The sequence below is a fragment of the Elephas maximus genome, chromosome 8 (assembly GCF_024166365.1).
Source record: "Elephas maximus indicus isolate mEleMax1 chromosome 8, mEleMax1 primary haplotype, whole genome shotgun sequence".
Lineage (NCBI taxonomy): Eukaryota > Metazoa > Chordata > Mammalia > Proboscidea > Elephantidae > Elephas > Elephas maximus.
Window position 1 is genome coordinate 12,228,582 of NC_064826.1, and position 20,377 is coordinate 12,248,958.

Sequence of the window (20,377 nt, forward strand, 5' to 3'; positions counted from 1 at the left end):
AGAGATTTTATTTTTAGCAAGAGTGCCATGATTTAATGCCCTTTGTGTGAGATAATTTCTCCCTCTCCCAGCACACACTAACATTCTTACTTTGCGTCCTGGATGCATTCCAATGTGTCCTGGACACATACCTGGCAAAAGACTGCATTTAACTGAAATGCATCTTCTTCCTTGATGGAGATACTGTTGTACTGAGACTCCTCAGGTGCCACTAAGCATGCTGAAGTGGTTCAGGAAGAATGTTCTTCTCTTGGAGTTTCCCTTTGCTCCGGGACAGTTATTTAATACACTCTTAAACCGTAACAGAGTACGAATATCGCTCAGCTATTAAATAGAAAGTTGGTGGTTTGAACCCACCCAGCAGTACCATAGCAGGCCAGTGGGCACCAGAAAAGAACTCAACACTCAGAATTCAGGTGGCGACACCCCTGGTGGAGCAGCCCACAGGGTGCCATTGGAACATGAGGAAGGACACGCCATCCCTATTTGATGGTGGAGGTGGTTGCTGGCTGCAATTGAGTCAGCCCCTGACTCATGGCGACCCCATGCAAAACAGAACAGAACACTGCTTGGCTCTGCACCATCCCCACGATGGGTTGCAGATAGGACCATTGTGATCTATAGTGTTTTCACTGGCTGATTTCTGGAAGTAGATTGCCAGGCATCATAGCAACACGTGAAAATGCTTTTAAAAAGAGGTATCCTGGCTGAGCTGAAACTTGGCTAGAAGGTACTGTTTTCGGGTTCTTCTAGAGAGTTATGTACTCGAATATTTCATTTTATGTATAGAGTAAGGGGAGAGCAGACAGGAAAGGACATCTAAGGCTGGGTTTGTCCAGCAGGAAATGCTCTGGAAGTGTTTAACAAAAGAAGAAAACCTGAAGCCCTTATCTGAAGACACTTCATCTGAGGGCTTACCTAGAGATTGCTGTGGAAGGACCTACTAGATGTGACTGAAAAAAACATATCTGTGGGCTAATACTCTCCTGGAAGGAGTACAGCCAGAATGCTCCTTAGAAGCAAGAATGGCGAGACATCATCTCACGTACTTTGGACATATTATCAATAGGGATCAGTCCCTGCAGAAGGACATCACGCTTGGTAGAGGGTCAGAAAAAAGAGGAAGACCCTCAATGAGATGGACTGACACAGTGGCTGCAACAATGGGCTCAAGCATAGCAACGATTGTGAGGATGACGCAGGACCAGGCAGTGTTTTCATTCTTTTGTACACAGGGTCACTGTGAGTTGGAAGCGAATCGAGGGCACCTAACAACAATAACAACAACAAACTGGAATTTGCCAACAGAGGCAAAACAGTGACCAACGCAGCAATGCGTCATTACAACCACATCAAACATTTGTGCCAGAAGAAAGGAAGAAGCAGATCGTTAGAAACATTTCAGCGACTCCTTTTTGGCTAAGACTTTAGACTACTTGGCTTTTGCTTTAAAATGTTTGGCTTTTCCTAACGAATATGTATTTCCCCACTTTCATGGACAGCGCATACATGTGCCCTTCTGCTGAAGGAGCGCAACAGGGTCTCGGTTCTGCTTAAAGTGGGATAGTTCCCTGGCCTGACCACTCTCTGCCCTTCCCTCTACCCTTCTCCCTCCTGGTTTGCGTGGTTCCCTTGGAGAAGCAGCACGCCATCTTATCCTCACCGGTAGCGCACTTCCAGACTAAATGCATCAACGGGACCAGTCTTTACTTCTTTACCATTGTAATCCATTGAGTACTCATTTTGCCTGGAGCCTCTAAAGGGTCTCCGAAATGGGGAGGAGGGTGGCAAGAAGAACAAAATGAAGGCGAAGGAGGAAGAGAAAGAGGAGGAGGAGAAGCCCAATCCCTGGCCTTGTATGCTGTGAAGGGCCCTTTAGATGCTTCTGAGGGTGGGACCACAGTGGCCAAAGGGCCACCCCTGTTTCCCACCCTACACTTTTGACTCTCGGTGGAGATCCCCTTTGGCTTGGGCGTGAGGGTCATTTCAGAAATGTCTAGCCCTGTGGCTCTCTGGCCTGTGTCACCTCTACCCTCCTCATATCGATGGTGAGAAAACGGATGCAAAAGCTGTTCACACTGCACCCGAGGTTTCAAGACAAGGCAGGGTGAACCTGGAGTTGGGATCTTAGCCCCCAAATTCCATGTATGGTGGAATCCCGAAAGTCCTTGTTCTGACTCTAGTAGATGGGCTAAGGTTATTGCATGGGCCACAGCTGTTTCCTACATGTCCTTTTGGTATTTGAGCAGGGCTTTGAGGAGTGCTGTGCTTGCGGGTGGAAACCCTGGTGGCATAGTGGTTAAGTGCTATGGCTGCTAACCAAAGGGTTGGCAGTTCCAATCTGCCAGGTGCTCCTTGGAAACTCTATGGGGCAGTTCGACCCTGTCCTCTAGGGTCGCTATGAGTTGGAATCGACTCGACGGCACTGGGTTCGCTTTTGGTTTTTGGTGCTTGCAGGTGCCCACTGAATGGAGAGCCTAGGCTGAGTACCTGCAAATTTGGGCCGGGACTGTACTATTGTAGAAGTCAGTTTTTATGCATTTGATTCACGAGTTAGTCATTTCCTTCATGTATTCCATTTCCAGCTTTTCATTTCTCTGCTTAGCAAAGTATTCTGTCCTTACTTTAGCCTGTTCCTCGGAGGCCCGAGCCTTCTCTCCTTGGGTGGTTAACTCAGATGGTTTCTTAGACTGTTAGGATTCCCTGCTCCGAACTCTTTCATTTCTTTGCTGACTCTTTGTCCACGCTGCTTTCGCTGCCTGTGCACAGGCCTGTTCCTCAGTGTAGATCAGGACATGACCCTTAACCTACCTGGGGGAGGGCAGCTGAATCCACCTTCAGCAGGGTGTCCGAGCCTTCTAGTGACAGTAGTGGGCGTGGCCTTGACCCAGTGTGGACATTAGTATTTCCTGTCTGGTTCAGGACCATAGCACCTTCATCTTTTCAGTTGAGCCAACTCTGATTATTTTATTCACTCTTTGCTTTGATTCCTCACAATACCTGGATCCATAGTGCAATGTTTGACAAATCTTAGGACCAAATTAGTTTGGTTTGTTTTGTTTGATTTTCTTTTTCAAGGCCCTCAATTAGATTTCAGACCACCTGAAGGGAAGGAAGTGTCCCCTGCTTGCTTCCTCTTCACTGTGGAAAGTGTGGTGCTAGGGGCCTGGAGCTGCTTGGTGAGTGGTGTCTGCTCAGCCAGTGAGAGGGGACATTGGGCTGGCAGCCAACAAGCCCTCAGACAGTCTGCAGTTCTGGACAGGCTTGGAGACACAACTCCAAAGCTAGCTGGAAAAACAAATGGTTTCGTGCTGTTTGAATCCCAAGGAAGTCTTCTCAGATCCCTAATACGATGCACTGCGCTAGGTCTTAACATTCCCATTCCTCTCACTGATGTTCTCTTCACCTTCATGATGACAGCCTGCCGTGGCTACTCACTGTGACCCTGGACACCACGTGACATATGTCAGCCGTGCCAACTTGGGGGGAAGCAAGCTAATTTACTAGGAAGGAAGGAAGTAATGCTCCAAAAGGAAAACTATTCTCATCTCCTGGGCTGGATCCCAGGCTCCCAGTTTAGAGGGAGTTCGCCCATTTAGCAGTCTGTCTGCTCTACAGACACTGGATGTCTTCTCTTAACGTCCTCTGCAGTGGAGGCTGAATTTGGACTTAGAAACCTCCTCCTTGATTTTAGTGTTGTAGCGGTGTGCAGGGCAGGGCCTTTAGTTCCATCCCTACTGCTTTGTCATTTGCTTTTGCACATCGCACTGCCTAAAACAGAGGGGTGGGGGAGTTACCAAGGTCTTTTTCAAAGGGTGAGTTGGTTTTAACTCCAGCATCCTTGATTTCCAATCTTTATTCCTCCTGCATCAGAAAAGTCCCTCCGGCCCCGAGAGCTGTGAGAGCAGAGCCTCAGCCCAAACCAAGCCAGCTCCTAAACCCGGACCACCTTCCCTATCTCATGGTTGGGGATGCTGAAAGGAGGGTGCTTCCTCTTCGGCAGGTGGAAGCACACACACTGGGAACATGGTCTCCTGGTTTTCGGTTCAGGGACAGGATTAAGGAAACAATCTTCGTGTGGAATTGGTTTAAACTGGGTTATGCAACTAGGTCATCTTATCTTTAGAAACCTTGAATGAAAAGCCAGGAGGAGGCAGGCGTGTGCGTGCGCATGTGTGCACGTATTCTCATTTCAGTCCCTGTTCAGATGGCAAAGGAGCTCTGGTGGCGCAGTGGTTAAGCGCTCAGCTGTTAACCAAAAAGGTCGGTCGTTGGGACCCACCAGCGGCTCCGTAGGAGAGAGATGTGACAGTCTGCTTCTGTAAAGATGACAGCCTTGGAAACCCAACGGGGCAGTTCTGCTCTGTTCTCCAGGGTCGCTATGAGTCGGAATTGACTCGAAAGCAACGGGTTTGGTTTTTTGCTCCTTGGAAGCTCTATGGGGCAGTTCTACTCTGTCCTATAGGGTCGCTATGAATCAGAATCGACTCGATGGCACTGGGTTTTTTCTGGGTTTTAGTCCTAGGAGACCTGAGCTTTCTTTCCAAGTTTCAGGCCCTGGCCCTTTTGCCTTCAGGTTTGAGTGCTGCTGCCAAGGACCCCTCCCACTCCAACATCTCTCCCCACTCCCTCCTTCCCTCCATCTCCATTTCAAAAAAAGGCAGTCGGGCTGGTCAAGATAGCTGTCTGCTCAGCATAGCCTGGGAACTGGCAACTGTAAATGGGTGGACACCCGGGTCAGGTAACTGATCTACCATATTCACGGTTGGGCAGATCTGCTGTGACTTTATATCCCCTCCCTCCAAACACACACACATTCCTTTTCTTTACGGGATGGTAAGAATTTTAAATTAAATTGTACTAGTTGATGGGGAAATCATAGAATTCTACGATTTCAGAGGCCTGCAAGAAATGTCTAGGTCTGATCTGCCTCTGTTGTCGTTGTGTGCCATCAAGTTGATTCCAACTTATAGCCACCCCCTGTGACAGAGTAGAACTGCCCCGTAGGGTTTTCTAGGTTGTAATTTCTATGGGAGCATATCGCCAAGGCTTTCTGCCTGGGAGCCACTGGTGGGTTCAAACCACTAAACTTTTGGTTAGGGACCTAGCGTGTAACCATTGCGCCACCAGGGCTCCTTTCTGTCTCTAGGCATGTGATTCTCTAAACTCACACTGTCCAGTGGAAATATAACGTGAGCCACACACACGAGGCACAAAATAATTGTAAATGTTCTAGTTGTTGTTGTTGTTAGGTGCTGTCGAGTTGGTTCTGACTCATAGTGACCCTGTGCACAACAGAACAAAACACTGCCCAGTCCTGCGCCATCCTCACAATTGTTGCTATGCTTGAGCCCATTGTTGCAGCCGCTGTGTCAGTCCACCTCATTGAGGGTCTTCCTCTTTTTTGCTGACCTTCTACTTTACCAAGCACAATGTCCTTCTCCAGGGACTGATCCCTCCTGATAACATGTCCAAAGTATGTGAGACGTAGTCTCAACATCCTTGCTTCTAAGGAGCATTCTGGTTATACCTTTTCTAGTAGTCACGTTAAAAACATGAAAAGAAGTAGGTAACTTGATTTTAATAACATTTTATTTACCCACATTTGTCAAAATAGTATTTCTTCATATATAAAAAATTATTAATGAGATACACACCATCCTTTTTTTCACACTAAGTCTTCAAAATCCGCTGTGAATTTCACACTTACAGCCCATCTCAGCTAGAGCTAACCCCATTTCAGGTGCTCCGTAGCCATACTTACGCATATTGGGCAACACAGGTGAACCCACCACGGCAGATCCTTAGCCGTTATTATCTTGAAGATTTTCAGGGGAGGCAATCCACAGACTTTTTTTTTTTTTTTACTTCCATTTGAAATTTTAAGGACATTTTTATAGGATACATATTTATAGTTCAGTTCTTATTGTTTCAAAACAAATTGATCATATTTGCTTGCCGTGAACACAGTTTAAAAACAACCTAAAAGCCTTTTCCTCATCAGTTCTATATTCTCCTGTGATTGTCTGTTTCCATGGCGCTGGTATCCTCAAATCACTCACCCCCCTCCGTGATCACTTACAACATCTATTCCTGATTCCTTGCTAGTGAGAAGACAGCAATATGATGGAACTAATCTAATCCTAATATATTAACTTCCCTCGTGGTGCAGTGGTTAAGCACTCGGCTGCTAACCAGTAGGTCAGCAGTTTGAACCCACCAGCTGCTCCACTGGAGAAAGATGTGGCAGTCTACTTCCGTAAAGATTACAGCCTTGGAAACCCTATGGGGCAGTTCTACTCTGTCCTGTAGGGTCACTGTGAGTCAGAATCGACTCAGTGACAATAGGTTTGTTTTTTTTTTTTTTTGGCTTTTGGAAGGGTTCATGAATCACTGATACCTCCGTAAACGGTGCAGAAATATTTATATTCCAGAAGAGAGGTTATCTGTTAAGTAGTGTTTTAGGCTGCATCACGATGTACCCTGGCCAGTGTTCGTATAACAACATTCAAGGAACACTGTTGTGGATGCAGTAAAAGATATTTTTAAACTAGGAATCCTGAAATTGGCAAACTGGCTCAGCCTAGAATTATACCCATGGAGTGTATTCGCCTATGCAATTTCTGTTTCTTACTACTTTTTTCTTTCACTTTTGAAACCATGTAATTATTTAAAAGTTTCGTTATTTTTTTTTCTCAAAGAGCTGCCCAGGAGATGGACTAGGATTTTGAGAGTAGTGAAAAAGGTGGAGAGGAGAGGATTTTCCGTGAATGTGTATGAATGTGTTCAATAGTATGTTCAACAGCTGTGTCTTGATTACCACCGTCTGCCAGGCTAGGCGCTAGATATGTAGCAGGGTGAACGTAAGAGACATTTATTAGGTTAATGCACAAATAAATAAAAGATTACAAATTGCAATAAGGCCTGTGAAAGAAATGAATGGAAGGATTTAATTTAAATGGCTGGGTGAGAAATAGCCACTCTTGAGACCGTACATATACAAACATAAAAATTATGGGGAGAAAATTTGTAGTATCACCACGATCTTTGTCTGAGTATCCTGCTTAGTAATAAGCCTCCTAGTTCTTTTGAATTTTCTTGGTTGCTCTTTTTTTTTTTTCTTTAATAAAGACACTGATGCTGGGGAAAAGCTAGGAGGTTAGAGAATCTTAAAATATTAAAGGAAGATGATCAGTTAGAAGTCAAAATAGGGCCGCTCCAAAATTCTAATACAGGTTAGGTGGAGCAAAAAAATGCAGTTCCTAGAAATGCCATTTATTTAAAACTTTTCATGAATCTTTCTCCTTTCCTCTGTTTTTTCTTTCTGTTACCTGCCATCATTTTTTCTTTCCTTTCATCACCCCATGCCTTAAAATATTCATCAGTGAGAGTTTGGTTTGACTTGGAGTATTATGAGTATAGCTAGATAATCAAATATAATAATCTTGGTTGTGCAAGGGGCCCTGGTGGCGCAGTGGTTAAGCACATGGCTGCTAACCAAAAGGTCGGCAGTTCGAATCCATCAGCTGCTCCTTGGAAACCCTATGGAGCAGTTCTCTGTCCTATATGGTTGCTATGACTCAAAATTGACCAGCTGGCAATGAGTCTCTCTCTCTGGTCTGGTCATGCAAGAGGCATCTCTTTCTTTTTTTCCACTTTTGTAAGCAAATGTCTTCATTGTGTGTCTTCGCTTTGGTTCTGTGGAGGACAGATCCCAGAGAGGCAGGAGTGGAGTAGGGACACCAGTTAGGGGACTGCTGTGATATTTCAAGCCAGAGATGATAGAGGGTCAGCTGGTAACAGTGGAGGTGGTGGCAGATGACTGGGTTTGGTATACATCTTGAAACTAGAGCCATAAGATTAACTAGTGGGTAGGTGTGAAACAGGGATCAAGAATGACTCCAAAGATTTGTCCTTTGCAGCTAGCTGTAAGCATGGAAATGTCAGTTTACTGAAACTTCGGGGAAAGGAATAAGAAAAGAGCAGATTTCGGGAGGAAATTAAGAGTTAAGCTTTATGTTAAATTGTGGGATGCTTATTAGATTTTTAAGTGGAGATCCTGAGAGGGCAGTTTTTTGAGTCTGAAGTTCCGGGAAGAGGTTTGGACTATATGAATAATTTGGGAGTCTGCGATGAATGTTGTTGTTGTTGGGTGCTGTGCGTAGACTCTGTTTCAACTGACAGAGACCCCATGTGACAGAGTAGAACTGCCCCATAGGGTTTTCTAGGCTGCAATCTTTACAAAGCAGATCACCAGGTCTTTCTCCATGGCGCTACTAGGTCGGTTCAAACCTCCAGCCTTTGGGTTAGGAGAAGAGTGCTTAACTGTTGTGCCACCAGGGCTCCCTACAATGAATGTTGTTGTGTTGTTAGATGCCATCGAGTTGGTTCTGACTCATAGTGACCCCATGCGCCACCCTCACAATCACTGTTATGCTTGAGCCCATTGTTGTAGCCACTGTGTCAATCCATCTCATCGAGGGTCTTCTTCTTTTTCACTGACTCTCTACTCTACCAAGCCTAATGTCCTTCCCCAGGGACTGGTTCCTCTTGATAACATGTCCAAAGTATGTGAGATGAAGTCTCACCATCCTTGCTTCCAGTAAGCATTCTGGCTGTAGGACTTCCAAGACAGATTTGTTTGTTCTTCTGGCAGTCCACGGTATATTCAGTATTCTTCACCAACACCACAGTTCAAAGGTGTCAGTTCTTCTTTGGTCTTCCATGCTCACTGTCCAGCTTTTGCATGCATATGAGGTGATTGAAAATACCGTGGCTTGGGTCACCTTAGTCCTCAAAGTGACATCCTTGCTTTTGAACACTTTACAGAGGTCTTTTGCAACAGATTTTTCCAATGCAATACATCTTTTGATTTCTTGACTGCTGCTTCCGTGGGTGTTGATTGTGAATCCAGGTAAAATGAAATCCTTGACAACTTCCATCTTTTCTCCGTTTATCATGATGATGCTCATTGGTCCAGTTGTGAGGATTTTTGTTTTCTTCATGTTGAAGTGTAATCCATACTGAAGGCAGTGGTCTTCGATCTTCATCAGTAAGTGCTTCAAGTCCTCTTCACTTTCAGCAAGCAAGGTTGTGTCATCTGCATAACGCAGGTTGTTAATGAGTCTTCCTCCAATCCTGATGCCCCGTTCTTCTTCATATAGTCCAGCTTCTCATATTATTTGTCAGCATACAGATGGAATAAGTATGGTGAAGAGATGCAACCCTGACGCACACCTTTCCTGACTTTAAACCACTCAGTATCCCCTTGTTCTATTAGAACAACTGCCTCTTTTTCTAAGTACAAGCTCCTCGTGAGCACAATTAAGTGCTCTGGAATTCCATTCTTTACAATGTTATCTATAATTTGCTATGATCCACACAGTCGAATGCCTTTGCATAGGCAATAAAACACAAATAAACATCTTTCTGGTATTCTGTGCTTTCTTCCATGATCCATCTGACATCAGCAGTGATATCCCTTGTTCCATGTCCTCTTCTGAATTGGGCTTGAACTTCTGGCAGTTCTCTGTCGATGTACTATAACGGCCTTTGAATGATCTTCAGCAAAATTTTACTGGCTTGTGATATTAATGATATTGTTCGATAATTTCCGCATTGTGTTGGATCACCTTTCTTTGGAATGGGGACAAATATGGATCTCTACCAGTCGGTTGTCCAGGTAGCTCTCTTCGAAATTTCTTGCCATAGACAAGTGAGCACTCCTAGTGCTGCATCCATTTGTTGAAACATCTCAGTTGGTATTCCGTCAACTCCTGGGGCCTTGCTTTTCGCCAATGCTTTCAGTGCAGCTTGGACTTCTTCCTTCAGTGCCATTGGTTCTTGATCATATGCTACCTCCTGAAATGGCTGAATGTCAACCAAGTCTTTTTGGTACAGTGATTGTGTGTTCCTTCCATCTTCTTTTGATGCTTCCTCTGTCATTTAGTATTTTACCCATAGAATCCTACAATGAATAGGTAGGATTTAAAACCATCAGAATGAAATGTAGTAACTAAGGACTGAATATAGATGAGTAAGGGTGAAAATGTGAGTATTGAACTGTGGCACACTCCAGTAGTTACAGTTTGGTATCATAGGAAAGATCCAGCAAAGGAGAGTGAGAAGGAGTAGCCATTGAGGTACAAGAAAAACAGAGTACAGTGCTTCTGGGGCCAGGGATGAAAGTGTCCCCGAAGAAGGGAATGATCAACTGTGACAAAAACTGTTGATGAAGACGAAAACTGAGAATTGACTATTGGCATTAGCAATGTGAGTCACTGATCATCTTGACAAGACTCCTTGTAGTGAACTGGGGAGGAAGAAAGTCCGATGGAATTGGGTTCAAGAAATAATGGAGCAGAGAGGAAGAAAGGCAGCAGATAAAACTGTTGCATTTTTCCAGTCAAAGAGAGCAACAAGTGAAAAGGAGCTGGAAGGGAAAATCAGACTACTGATACATTGTTATTTTTCTCAGCCCTTAGTTTTTATGCCAAATGGTGGTAATAATATACAGCCAATTTTGAATTTTATTTTTACTCACTTGTCTTGACATCACTCAGCTTTCCATATAGCTAATCTCCATATTTATAACTCTTGATGACTTTTTAATGTTTCATTTCATGTATTTATCATTATTTTTGTAACCATGTCTCTCCATTGGGCATTTGTGATGCTTACAATTTTTGATTCTTAGACTGTAGAAACAAATTTCTTAAGGTACATGGTTTTTCTTCCATTGATATTGTTGCCTGAGGCTACATTCCCAGAAGTGAGATTACTAGGTAAAGTGTGTGTTTTTATTTTACCCTCCTGATGCTTCAAAGCTTTGCGTGAATTTGTTTCTTTTTCCATTATTCCCAGATCTATCTTGTTAACTTTGAGGCTGCTCACTGTCTGTTTCCAAGTTCCTTCCCTTAGAATTCTTTTGGACTACCTCACCTAAGGTCTCTCTTCCTCTCTCACCTTCTCCTTCTCTGGGGTTTGTACAAAGAGAGAGAAGTTGCAAGTCTAGTAGATCTTCAGCCACAGACAGGTCTAGAATTAGTTAATACGCTTAATGAGGTAGGAATGGCTCCGGAAGCACCCAGCTCACATGCCGCTGTACAACATTTGGTTTTTCTTGCCTGAAAATACTTGAGACTCTTAAGCCGTGAAAGGAAAACGTGTTCTACTTGAATCTGAAGAAACGTGTTTATTTTAAAAGGTGGATGGCACTTGGAATTTCTTCCAGCATCGTTTGGAGCCTGTGTTTGCTTCTCTGTACTAAGTTTTATAATCCAGAGGCCTGTTGTATGGACAGAAGTCCCTGGGTGAGGTGAATGGTTAAGTGCTGGACTACTAACCAAAAGGTCGTCAGGTCAAACCTACCTAGAGGTGCCTTGGAAGAAAGGCCTGGCAATCTGCTTCTGAAAGGTCATAGCCTTGAAAACCTTATGGAGCAGTTCTACTCTGCACCCTCGGTCATCATGAGTTGGAATGGACTCACCTGTAATTTGCAACAACACCATTGTATAGACGGTTCTGGAATGGGTTATATTAAAGGTGGCTCATTTATAAGATGGCTTCTAACTTACTTATTCTATAAAACTCCTTACTGAAGTCATACCCCATGGAAATATAATCACATGTCCATGTATTTATGATGTACAAGATAAAAACAAGAGCGATTTTCCTGTAAAACTTGTAGACTTAGTTTTGTTTCCTTATGGTTAACCAGATGTAGTTCTTTTCCTACTAGGCCAGAGCCCTTCCTAAGCAAATGAACAAAATGTACAATTAATATATAAGCCTCCCTGATGGCACAGTGGTTAAGAGCTGTGGCTGCTAACCAAAAGGACGGCAGTTCGAATCCAGCAACCACTCCTTGGAAACTCGATAGGGCAGTTCTACCCTGTGCTATAGGGTCGCTGTGAGTCGGAATCGACTTGATGGCACTGGATTTGTCATGTTTGTAAGGTATTATATCCCATCAGAAAGAATCTAGAATCCTTAGTCATCCTGCTATTCAAAAAAAGTGTTACCCCCTCCCCCCCGCCCCACCCCATGCAACACTGAACGTTTGTGGACAGTAGGGTTGTTGCTTCTCATACCATAAGTGGCAGCAACCCTATTTGCCACAGAAGGGTGTGATATTTTTAGAAGCAGTAAAATTATACAATTTGAACAACTCAATTAGTTAAGCAAAGGCCCTATTGAATTAGGAAAATGCCTGAATTAGTAAAACTATATTACTTTTTGAGTACATGACAACTTAAACAGTTTTACGATCCTCTGCCCTTAGAAGCCTAATTTACCCATTACTGACATAAATATGTTTTCAAATAGTCTTTGCTTAAAGTACTTAATGCTACTATCCCTTTTTTTGGATGATCTGTTAAGTAAAGGTAAATTTTAAAAGAATTTCTGTTTCAACTGCCATGGGATCTACACTCTAGGACCTCAGTGAATAAAGTTTTACATTGAACCAATTAGAGTTTTTTTCCTCATTTATTTAGTATATGTTCCCAAAATTTTACTGCCTGCGTGGATGAAACATCTGTAAGTGCTAGCTGTAGCTCACTGTTCTCCAGACACCTTCTTTGGTTTCTAGAATTTTGGTGAAGGAGTCCTGGTGGCAGAGTGGTTAAGCACTGGGCTGTTAACTGAAAGGCTAGTGGTTCGATCCCACCAGCAGCTCCGTGGGCGAAAAGATCTGACGATCTGCTCCCATAAAAATTACAACCTCAGGAAACCCTATGGGGCAGTTCTACTCCTAACACATGGGATGACATGAGTTGGGATTGACTCTGTGGTACACAACAATAACAGAATTTTGGTAGGACCAGCTCTAGCAGTATTTTAATGGTACGTGTGGAAACGCTTTGGGCTCACTAACTTTCTTGACTCTAGAGGCTGACTTTGGAATCTCTCCCCTTGGCCTCTGAAGAGAAAGCTGAAGTACATGGGTCTTTCCCTTCCAGGAGAACGCCGTGAACGGAGAGCACCTGTGGCTGGAGACCAACGTCTCGGGAGACCTGTGCTACCTGGGCGAGGAGAACTGCCAAGTCCGGTTTGCAGTGAGTGCCTGGGCACCATCTCCTCAGGGGGACCTGGGTAGGGGGAGCTCAGGGTCTACAGGCAGAGGGGCCCTGCCCGAATTCCCAAGAAGAAGTTTAAAAAGAACCTGTCCCTATGAGGTGTCAGATGTTTTCGAGGCTCAAACACAGAGTTTATTGGGTTAATAGGACTTCCAGAGGGCCCATTTTGATGATTTAGGGATCAACTGTGCAGGTCATGCCTCGGTGTTATTTAACAGTAGCATTTTAATTCTATTAATACTAGTTGAGATACTTGAATTAACTGATTAATTGATGGGAATAATTTAAATAATCGTTTGAAGTAATCTTAATTCAAATAGTAGCAGTAAGCAGGTCACTGTGTCTCTTTACACTGACAAGTACCTATGGTAGCTTTTTGTTTGTGTGTTGGGGGTGGGAGAGAGAGAGTAAGTGTGTATGGGGGTCTGTTTACCAGGGCAATGGCTGTGTGGGCAGGGAGGGGACTGTGGTGGGGTTATTACTGGTGGGTGAACTGGGGCTGGTCAGAAGAGCTGATGGTGGTGGTGGGTATAGGCTAGGAAATGATTCTGGCCACGTTTTAGAGGATGAAGTTCTAGAAACTGTATAAACAATCAACAGTTAGGTAAATCGAAGTGCTCTTTGCATTGTAAAATTTGCCGTCTGTTCTCATTTAGACGCCTCTGTTTAAATGTTATAACTCTATGTTCTGTGGAAAGAACACGGCTGCTCAGGAGTAAGCTGTGGGGCAGCTAAACCTTTTATGCTGGCTCTGTGAGCTTACACTTTTTGTGTAGTGTAAAATTATCGATCTAACAAGAGAGAAGTGGAAAACCTGGAATAATGACAAAAGAGAACAAGCATTCCTTTTTGCTTGGGGAAATGGGCAGCCTAATTTACAGAATATGCACTTTTCTTTTCCTATGTTTATTCATTATGTGAAAGAAAGATTTGGGGCAAAATTTAAGCCCTAGAAATGGCAAATGAATATGTTTCTCTTAATAACTAACAAGGAAGAAATTGTGTTTCCCCCAAAGCTTACGGAAGCAGAGAGCCTCCAAAGCCTTTTGCCAGACTGCCTGACAGCACAGAGCCCCCGAACCAAGACCTTTTTCGTCTCCGTGGACTAGTTGACGCTAAGTTTATAGGTTTTGTTTGGGGAAATTTCATGAGAGCTGTGGGGAAGCGAGGGTTTGTTTGAGTGAAGTTGAGAATAGTTAAATGTCAGAGAAAGGCTCAGCTGAGCAGACTCCAGGTTTGAAGCCAGGAGACGTGGGTTGAAGGTCACTGTCACCACCCACCATGCGGCATTGATAGAAGAACTCATGACCTTTGGGCCTTGGCTACCGTCGAGGCAGAAGAAAAGTTTAGGATTAAATTATTTTTAATTCTGTTTCAAACTCAGACTCTACTTACTTGTTTGCATTTCTTTTAATTTTGTTGTGAATTCAATTGATTTAAGTATCAGGAGTTCAGTTTTATGTGTATGTATTTTAATTAAAGTGTAATTGCATGAAATTTGATTAAATTAACTATGAGAAACTCAGCTGTTCGGACTCAGATAATAACTTAACATTAGGGTCTTAGTTAATTGCATAAACACTGGTCTTGGGATATCAAATAATATGAAATGGAAGGAAAAAAAAAAAAAGAAAAATGAAAGCCAAGCTTATTTGCATATATACTTTTGAACTGCTTCTACCGGTACCACTCTCGATCGATGGACGGTGATTTGCTAGGGGCTTTTGCCTCATTTCCCAGCTGCTCCCTTTGATCCTTTTCTGCTGCCCTTTTTGTGACAGCCACATATTACCTCTCTTGACAAATACGTGAACGGATACATACATCCTCATTAAATCTTATAGCAGTAAGTAGTGTTGCTCTCCGCTATCTGGTTATAACTTGATCCCTACTACCTGGGGACAGGAAAAACAGCAAAGAAGGGAATGGACTTCGTGTCAGATGCCCTGGGTTTGTGGTGCAAATAGTTCAACACTTGGCTGCTAACCAGAAGGTTAGAGGTTTGTGTCCACCCAGAGGCACCTCAAAAGAAAGGCCTGGCAACCTACTTCTGAAAAACCAGCCATTGAAAACCTCATGGTGCACAGTCCTGCTCTGACACACATGAGGTGGCCATGAGCCAGAACTGACTCCACGGTAACTGGGTGATGCAGCCCTGGGTTTGAATACCTGCTACTCCATTCACTCACTGAGTGAGCTTTGGACATACTGTTTCACCTGTTCGTGCGTGGTCTGCCAATTATAACGTTATTATACCTACCTCAGTGATTCTTATTTTTGGATGAGTATTATAGTGACTGAAGGAGCCCGGGCGGCACAGTGGTTAAGCACTCGGTTGCTAACCCACCAGCTGCTTTGAGGGAGAAAGATGTGCCCATCTGTTTCCGTAAAGATTGTTGTTGTTATTAGGGGCTGTGCAGTCAGTTCTGGCTCATAGTGACCCTGTGCACAACAGAATGAAACACCGCCTGGTCCCAGCCCATCCTCACAATCGTTGTTATGCTTGAGCCCATTGTAGTAGTCACTGTGTCAATCCACCTTATTGAGGGTCTTCCTCTTTTCCACTGACCCTCTATTTTACCAAGAATGATGTCTTTCTCCAGGGACTGATCCCTCCTGATAACATGTCCAAAGTATGTGAGACATAATCTCGCCATATTTGCTTCTAAGAAGCATTCTGGTTGTCCTTCTTCCAAGACAGATCGGTTCGTTCTTTTGGCAGTCTATGGTATATTCAGTATTCTTAGCCAACACCACAATTCAAAGGCGTCAATTCTTCTTTGGTCTTTCTTATTCATTGTCCAGCTTTCACATGCATTTGACGCCCTTGAAAACTCCATGGCTTGGGTCAGCTGCACTCTAGTCTTCAAGGGGACAGCTTGAAGATTACAGCCTTAGAAACCCTATGGGGCAGTCCTACTCTGTCCTATAGGTCGTTATGGGTTGGAATTGACTCAGCAGCGGGTTTGGTTTTTGTTTTTTTTTTATAGTCACTTATAAAGCTTAATTTTTTTTAATTTTATTTTTTAAAGTGATTGGTTCCCAACCTGGATCTATGAAATTAGAATCTCTGGTGGGTGGGAGGGACGGCTGGGTGTGGATATGTTGGGGAAAACTCTACAGATGAGTTTGTGTGCTGTCAGGGTAGAAGAAGAACCACTGATCTCCTTCCTAAAGGGGTGTCAGGACCACATCAGGGCCTGGTCGCCACACCCGGCACAATGGAGCCGTTCTCTAGCGTGACTTAGCTTATCTGGCCTTATTTCCTTGTCACACGGGCTGTCAGATACACACAAAAACTGAGGTATGGTACATGGAAACACCCCAAGTGTCCATCAACAGAAGAATGGATTAACCACATGCAGTCCATGCATACAATAGAATATTATTCTGCCATAAAGAGAGATGAAATCCTGATACATGCTATGACGTGGGTGAACCTTTGAGGACATTATACTGAGTGAAATAAGCCAGACACAAAAAGACGAGTATTGTATGATCCTACTTATGTGAAATATCTGAAGTAGATAAATTCGTAGAGACAATAAGTAGATTCAAGGTTATCAGGGACAGGGGAAGAAGGCAATGGGGACTTATGGCTCATTGGGCACAGAGCTTCTGCTTAGGGTGATGGAGAAGTTTTGAAAGTAGATAGTGGTGATAGTTGTACAGCCTAGTGAATAGAATTAATTCCGGTGAATCGTACACTTAAAAATAGCTAAAACGACCAATCTTATGTTATATATATTTTACCACAATAAAAAAAGAAGTTAAAAAAAATACTTGGGGTAGGGAAGCAGAGGTGCCTTGAAAGCAGTGTTGAGTCTTTCGGTTGAGAGGTAGGTGGCCTGCAGGTAAGGGAGTAGGCAGGCAGGCAGGTGTAAGAAGCTGAGACGTGCAGGGAGAAGAGGAGGTAGACAGGTCGCACGAGAGCGTAGGTTTGCAGGAGAGAGAAGGAGCTGTCAGACTTGCGAATGCTCTTCCCATATACAGCCTCTCTATTTTTAAAGGCTTATGTCACCTTCTTTTCGTGGGCAGGCTCATGGGTACTGTTTCCCTCTTGTTATTGTTTGTTCATGTGTTTTGCTTACATCTTTTTCTTGTGGGTAAGACTTGGGCAAAAATGGCCCACCTCACCTGTGCTGTCTGAAGTGCTTCTCGGTGTTGCCTGCCATCATCAGCTCCTTCACCAAATGAACATCGCTTTATTGCATGAGGGAGACCATGTGATACTGGGGTGGGGTGGGGGAGAGGGGAGCCAGGAGTCACGAAGACCTGGAGACAAGTCGATGCAGCTGTGGATCAAATCCTAGCCCTGCTCTGCCCCTCTGAGTCTCAGGCTTCTCTGTGAAGCGGCGATGATGGTATCTACTGCTCACAGTTGGTGGTATTGCTATTGTTGGGTGCCATCAGTCACTTCTGATTTATAATGACCCTATAGGACAGACTAGAACTGACCCTTAGGGTTTTCTAGACTGTAAATCTTTATGGAAGCAGAATGCCACTTCTTTCTACCACGGAGTGGCTGGTAGGTACAACCATCGACTTTCAGGTAGCAGCCGAGAACTTAACCATTGTGCCACCAGGGCTCCTGAAGAATTAAATTAGTGAATACATTTTAATAGCCTCCCTCCTCCTCTCTTGTTTCTGTTTATATTTAGCTATAATTGAGTTTCATGAGCTGATTAGTAGTTTGGGACTTTGAGTTTAACAAGGCTTCTGGTTGGGATTATTCTGACCACACACTACAATTCCCATACCTTCCCCTGCCATTTTGCTGCTGTGCGTAAGGTCTTATTCTCACCAGGTTTTGGTTGGGACAACCGAATGTGACAATGGTGGGAACCCACCCTGGAAGCATCTCACAGGCCACGTCTTCCTATTGGTGGACCAGAACCTCATCTCTGCTGTATCGGGTACCACACATCTGCTCACAAGGATGCTGGTGTGGCCTTGGGTCTGGGAAGAACTTTAAGGAAGAGCCAGGAGGGCAGCAGCTCTCTGCCATATTTGAAGGACACGCCAAGCTTCCTGCTGTTTCAAAAAGGAAAATGACCCCGAACCTGGCCATGTGCTATCTGTTTCATCTTTTGGTGATCTAATGCCAGGAGCAGTGTGTGCACGTGCTGGTCTGCAGGTGTCTGGAAGTTGAGACTCAATTTCCGCACGTATGGCTGGGGGCTTCCTGCCCATCTGTGTGCTGGGGCCAGCAGGGGTAAGCCCCCGGGCACACATGTTGGATCTGACAACACTGGATTCAAACTCAAAAGGCACCAAGACCACCCACATGCTGCTCCGGTTCTGCCAGCCCTAGACGCCAGCCGTCCAGCTGAGAGATTGGTGGTGGACACCCCAGATGGCAGCTTGGCAGAGCTGGACAGGCTGCTGGGGGATCTGTATGGGTCACTGTGAAGCCAGGAGGCACAGCCAGCTCTCTGAGTGTTGGATGTCAGTCTGAAGACGCCATCTCAGGGCACTGCCAAGGCCCCTCCCACCATTGTGATACTGAGGCTGTAATGAGTCACAGTGACTCAGGGGCATCATCACCATGAACAGCCTAAAAAAGGAATTTGCATGGACAGACTCTGCTACTGACTTCCTAGCCAGAGGACCCGAGTGGAGAGAGGGAGGGCGGCTCCTGCAGGGAAGCCATGGATTCCCTAAGTGTCTGGTCAGATGGCTGGGCAGCGACATGAGATCATTGGTGTGCATGCCTAGAACCACGTCTCTGCACACGGCAGGGTCTCAGTAAATGTTAGCCATTGTTATTACAACTGTAATTATTGTTGTTGCCATCATTGTCATTATTTGACGTGGTGTGCTAGCGACATGTATGAAAAAAAAAATGTATGAGGAGAGTATAATGCCATTTCTGCCTACTTAATGCCATTTTTTTTTTTTTTTTTAATGCCATAGGAATGGTGATCGAGTGTGAAGGGATCAGGGAGGAACCTTTAGGATGCTGCCACTCTTAGGCCACCCTGTGTATTTGCACAGTCCCCCCTCCCGCCCCCCCCCCTTTTTTTTTTTTAAAGCAAGTAGTGTTTTGAAGAACACTAAAGCCATATAGAAACAATATTGGGTATTATGCATTAAATAAAACCAAACTCATTGCTGTTTAGTCAGTCCTGACTCTTGGTGACCCCATGTGTGCCAGAGTAGATCTGTGCTCCAGAGGGTTTTCAAGGCTGTGACCTTTCGAAGCAGATCACCAGACCTTTCTTTGATGATGCTGCTGGGTAGATCCAAACCTCCGATCCTTCGGTTAGTAGCTGAGAGCAAACCATTTGGGCCTCCCAGCCTTATTATGCACTAAAAGGGCTTGTGATTAAATACATGTAGAAAGCACTGAACCCTTTTGTCTTAGGTATCTAGTGCTGGTATAACAGAAATACCACAAGTGGATGGCTTTGACAAACAGAAATTTATTTCCTCACAGTTTAGGAGGCTAGAAGTCTAAATTCAGGATGCCACTTCTAGGGGAAGGCTTTCTCTCTCTGCCGGCTATGGGGGAAGGTCCTTGTGTCTTGGCTCCTTGGTGGTCTCCATGTGGCATGGCATCTGTCTTCCCCCATCTCTGCTTTTTATCTCCTTGTTTGATCTCTTTTATATCTGAAGGTATATCCTACACTAATCCTGCCTCATTAGCATAACAAAGACATCCCATTCTCAAATGGGATTATAACCACAGGTATAGAGGTCAGGATTTACAACAGATAATTTTCAGGGGACACAATTCAATCCATAACACCCTTTAACATGCAAACATGCATGATAACCTCTAAGGAGGCAGAAGGCCTGAAGAATTTCCTACTTCCTTCTGGTGGGGAAGAGGCTCAAGGTGTGCAGTATTTTTCTCACAGAACACTCATTAACGTCTTGCAGGACCTCCGTATCTGGTGGAAAGCTATTTGAAAAATGCTCACGAAAGGCTTTGCAAATTCCCTGACATTCTGTCTTGTCTCTGATCAGTAGTAACAGCTGTTCAGGGTGGTCAGAGAAGGCAGTTTTACTCCCACGGAAAGGCTGAATCACCACCCAGAGACTTAACTACTCTTCTGTATCTTTGTCCAGTTCTTGTTCTTTATACTAAACTTTCTTAAGCCAAATGTGTGTGTGTGTGTGTCTTATTTTTTTCTTAGAGGTTGGTCCTTTGTGAATAATTGTCATCTCTTCTCTGATGATAGTTTTAGATACAGGCTCCATTTGTATGTTTGTATGTGGGTGTGTGTTTGTGTATAACAGTTCTGTTGTCCTTGAATATATAGTAACGATCCTGTTACTAAACAATACAAAGA

The 20,377-nt window shown here is 44.2% G+C and overlaps 1 protein-coding gene across 1 annotated transcript in view; it reads left to right on the forward strand.

Moving 5' to 3' along the window:
• The window catches only part of DGKI (diacylglycerol kinase iota), a 491,936-nt gene that overhangs the window by 163,490 nt on the left and 308,069 nt on the right, over positions 1 to 20,377 (forward strand). The window contains exon 3 of the mRNA XM_049893911.1: positions 12,963 to 13,058. Within this exon, the coding sequence (XP_049749868.1) occupies positions 12,963 to 13,058 (96 nt within the window). The remainder of the gene's footprint in view (positions 1 to 12,962; positions 13,059 to 20,377) is intronic.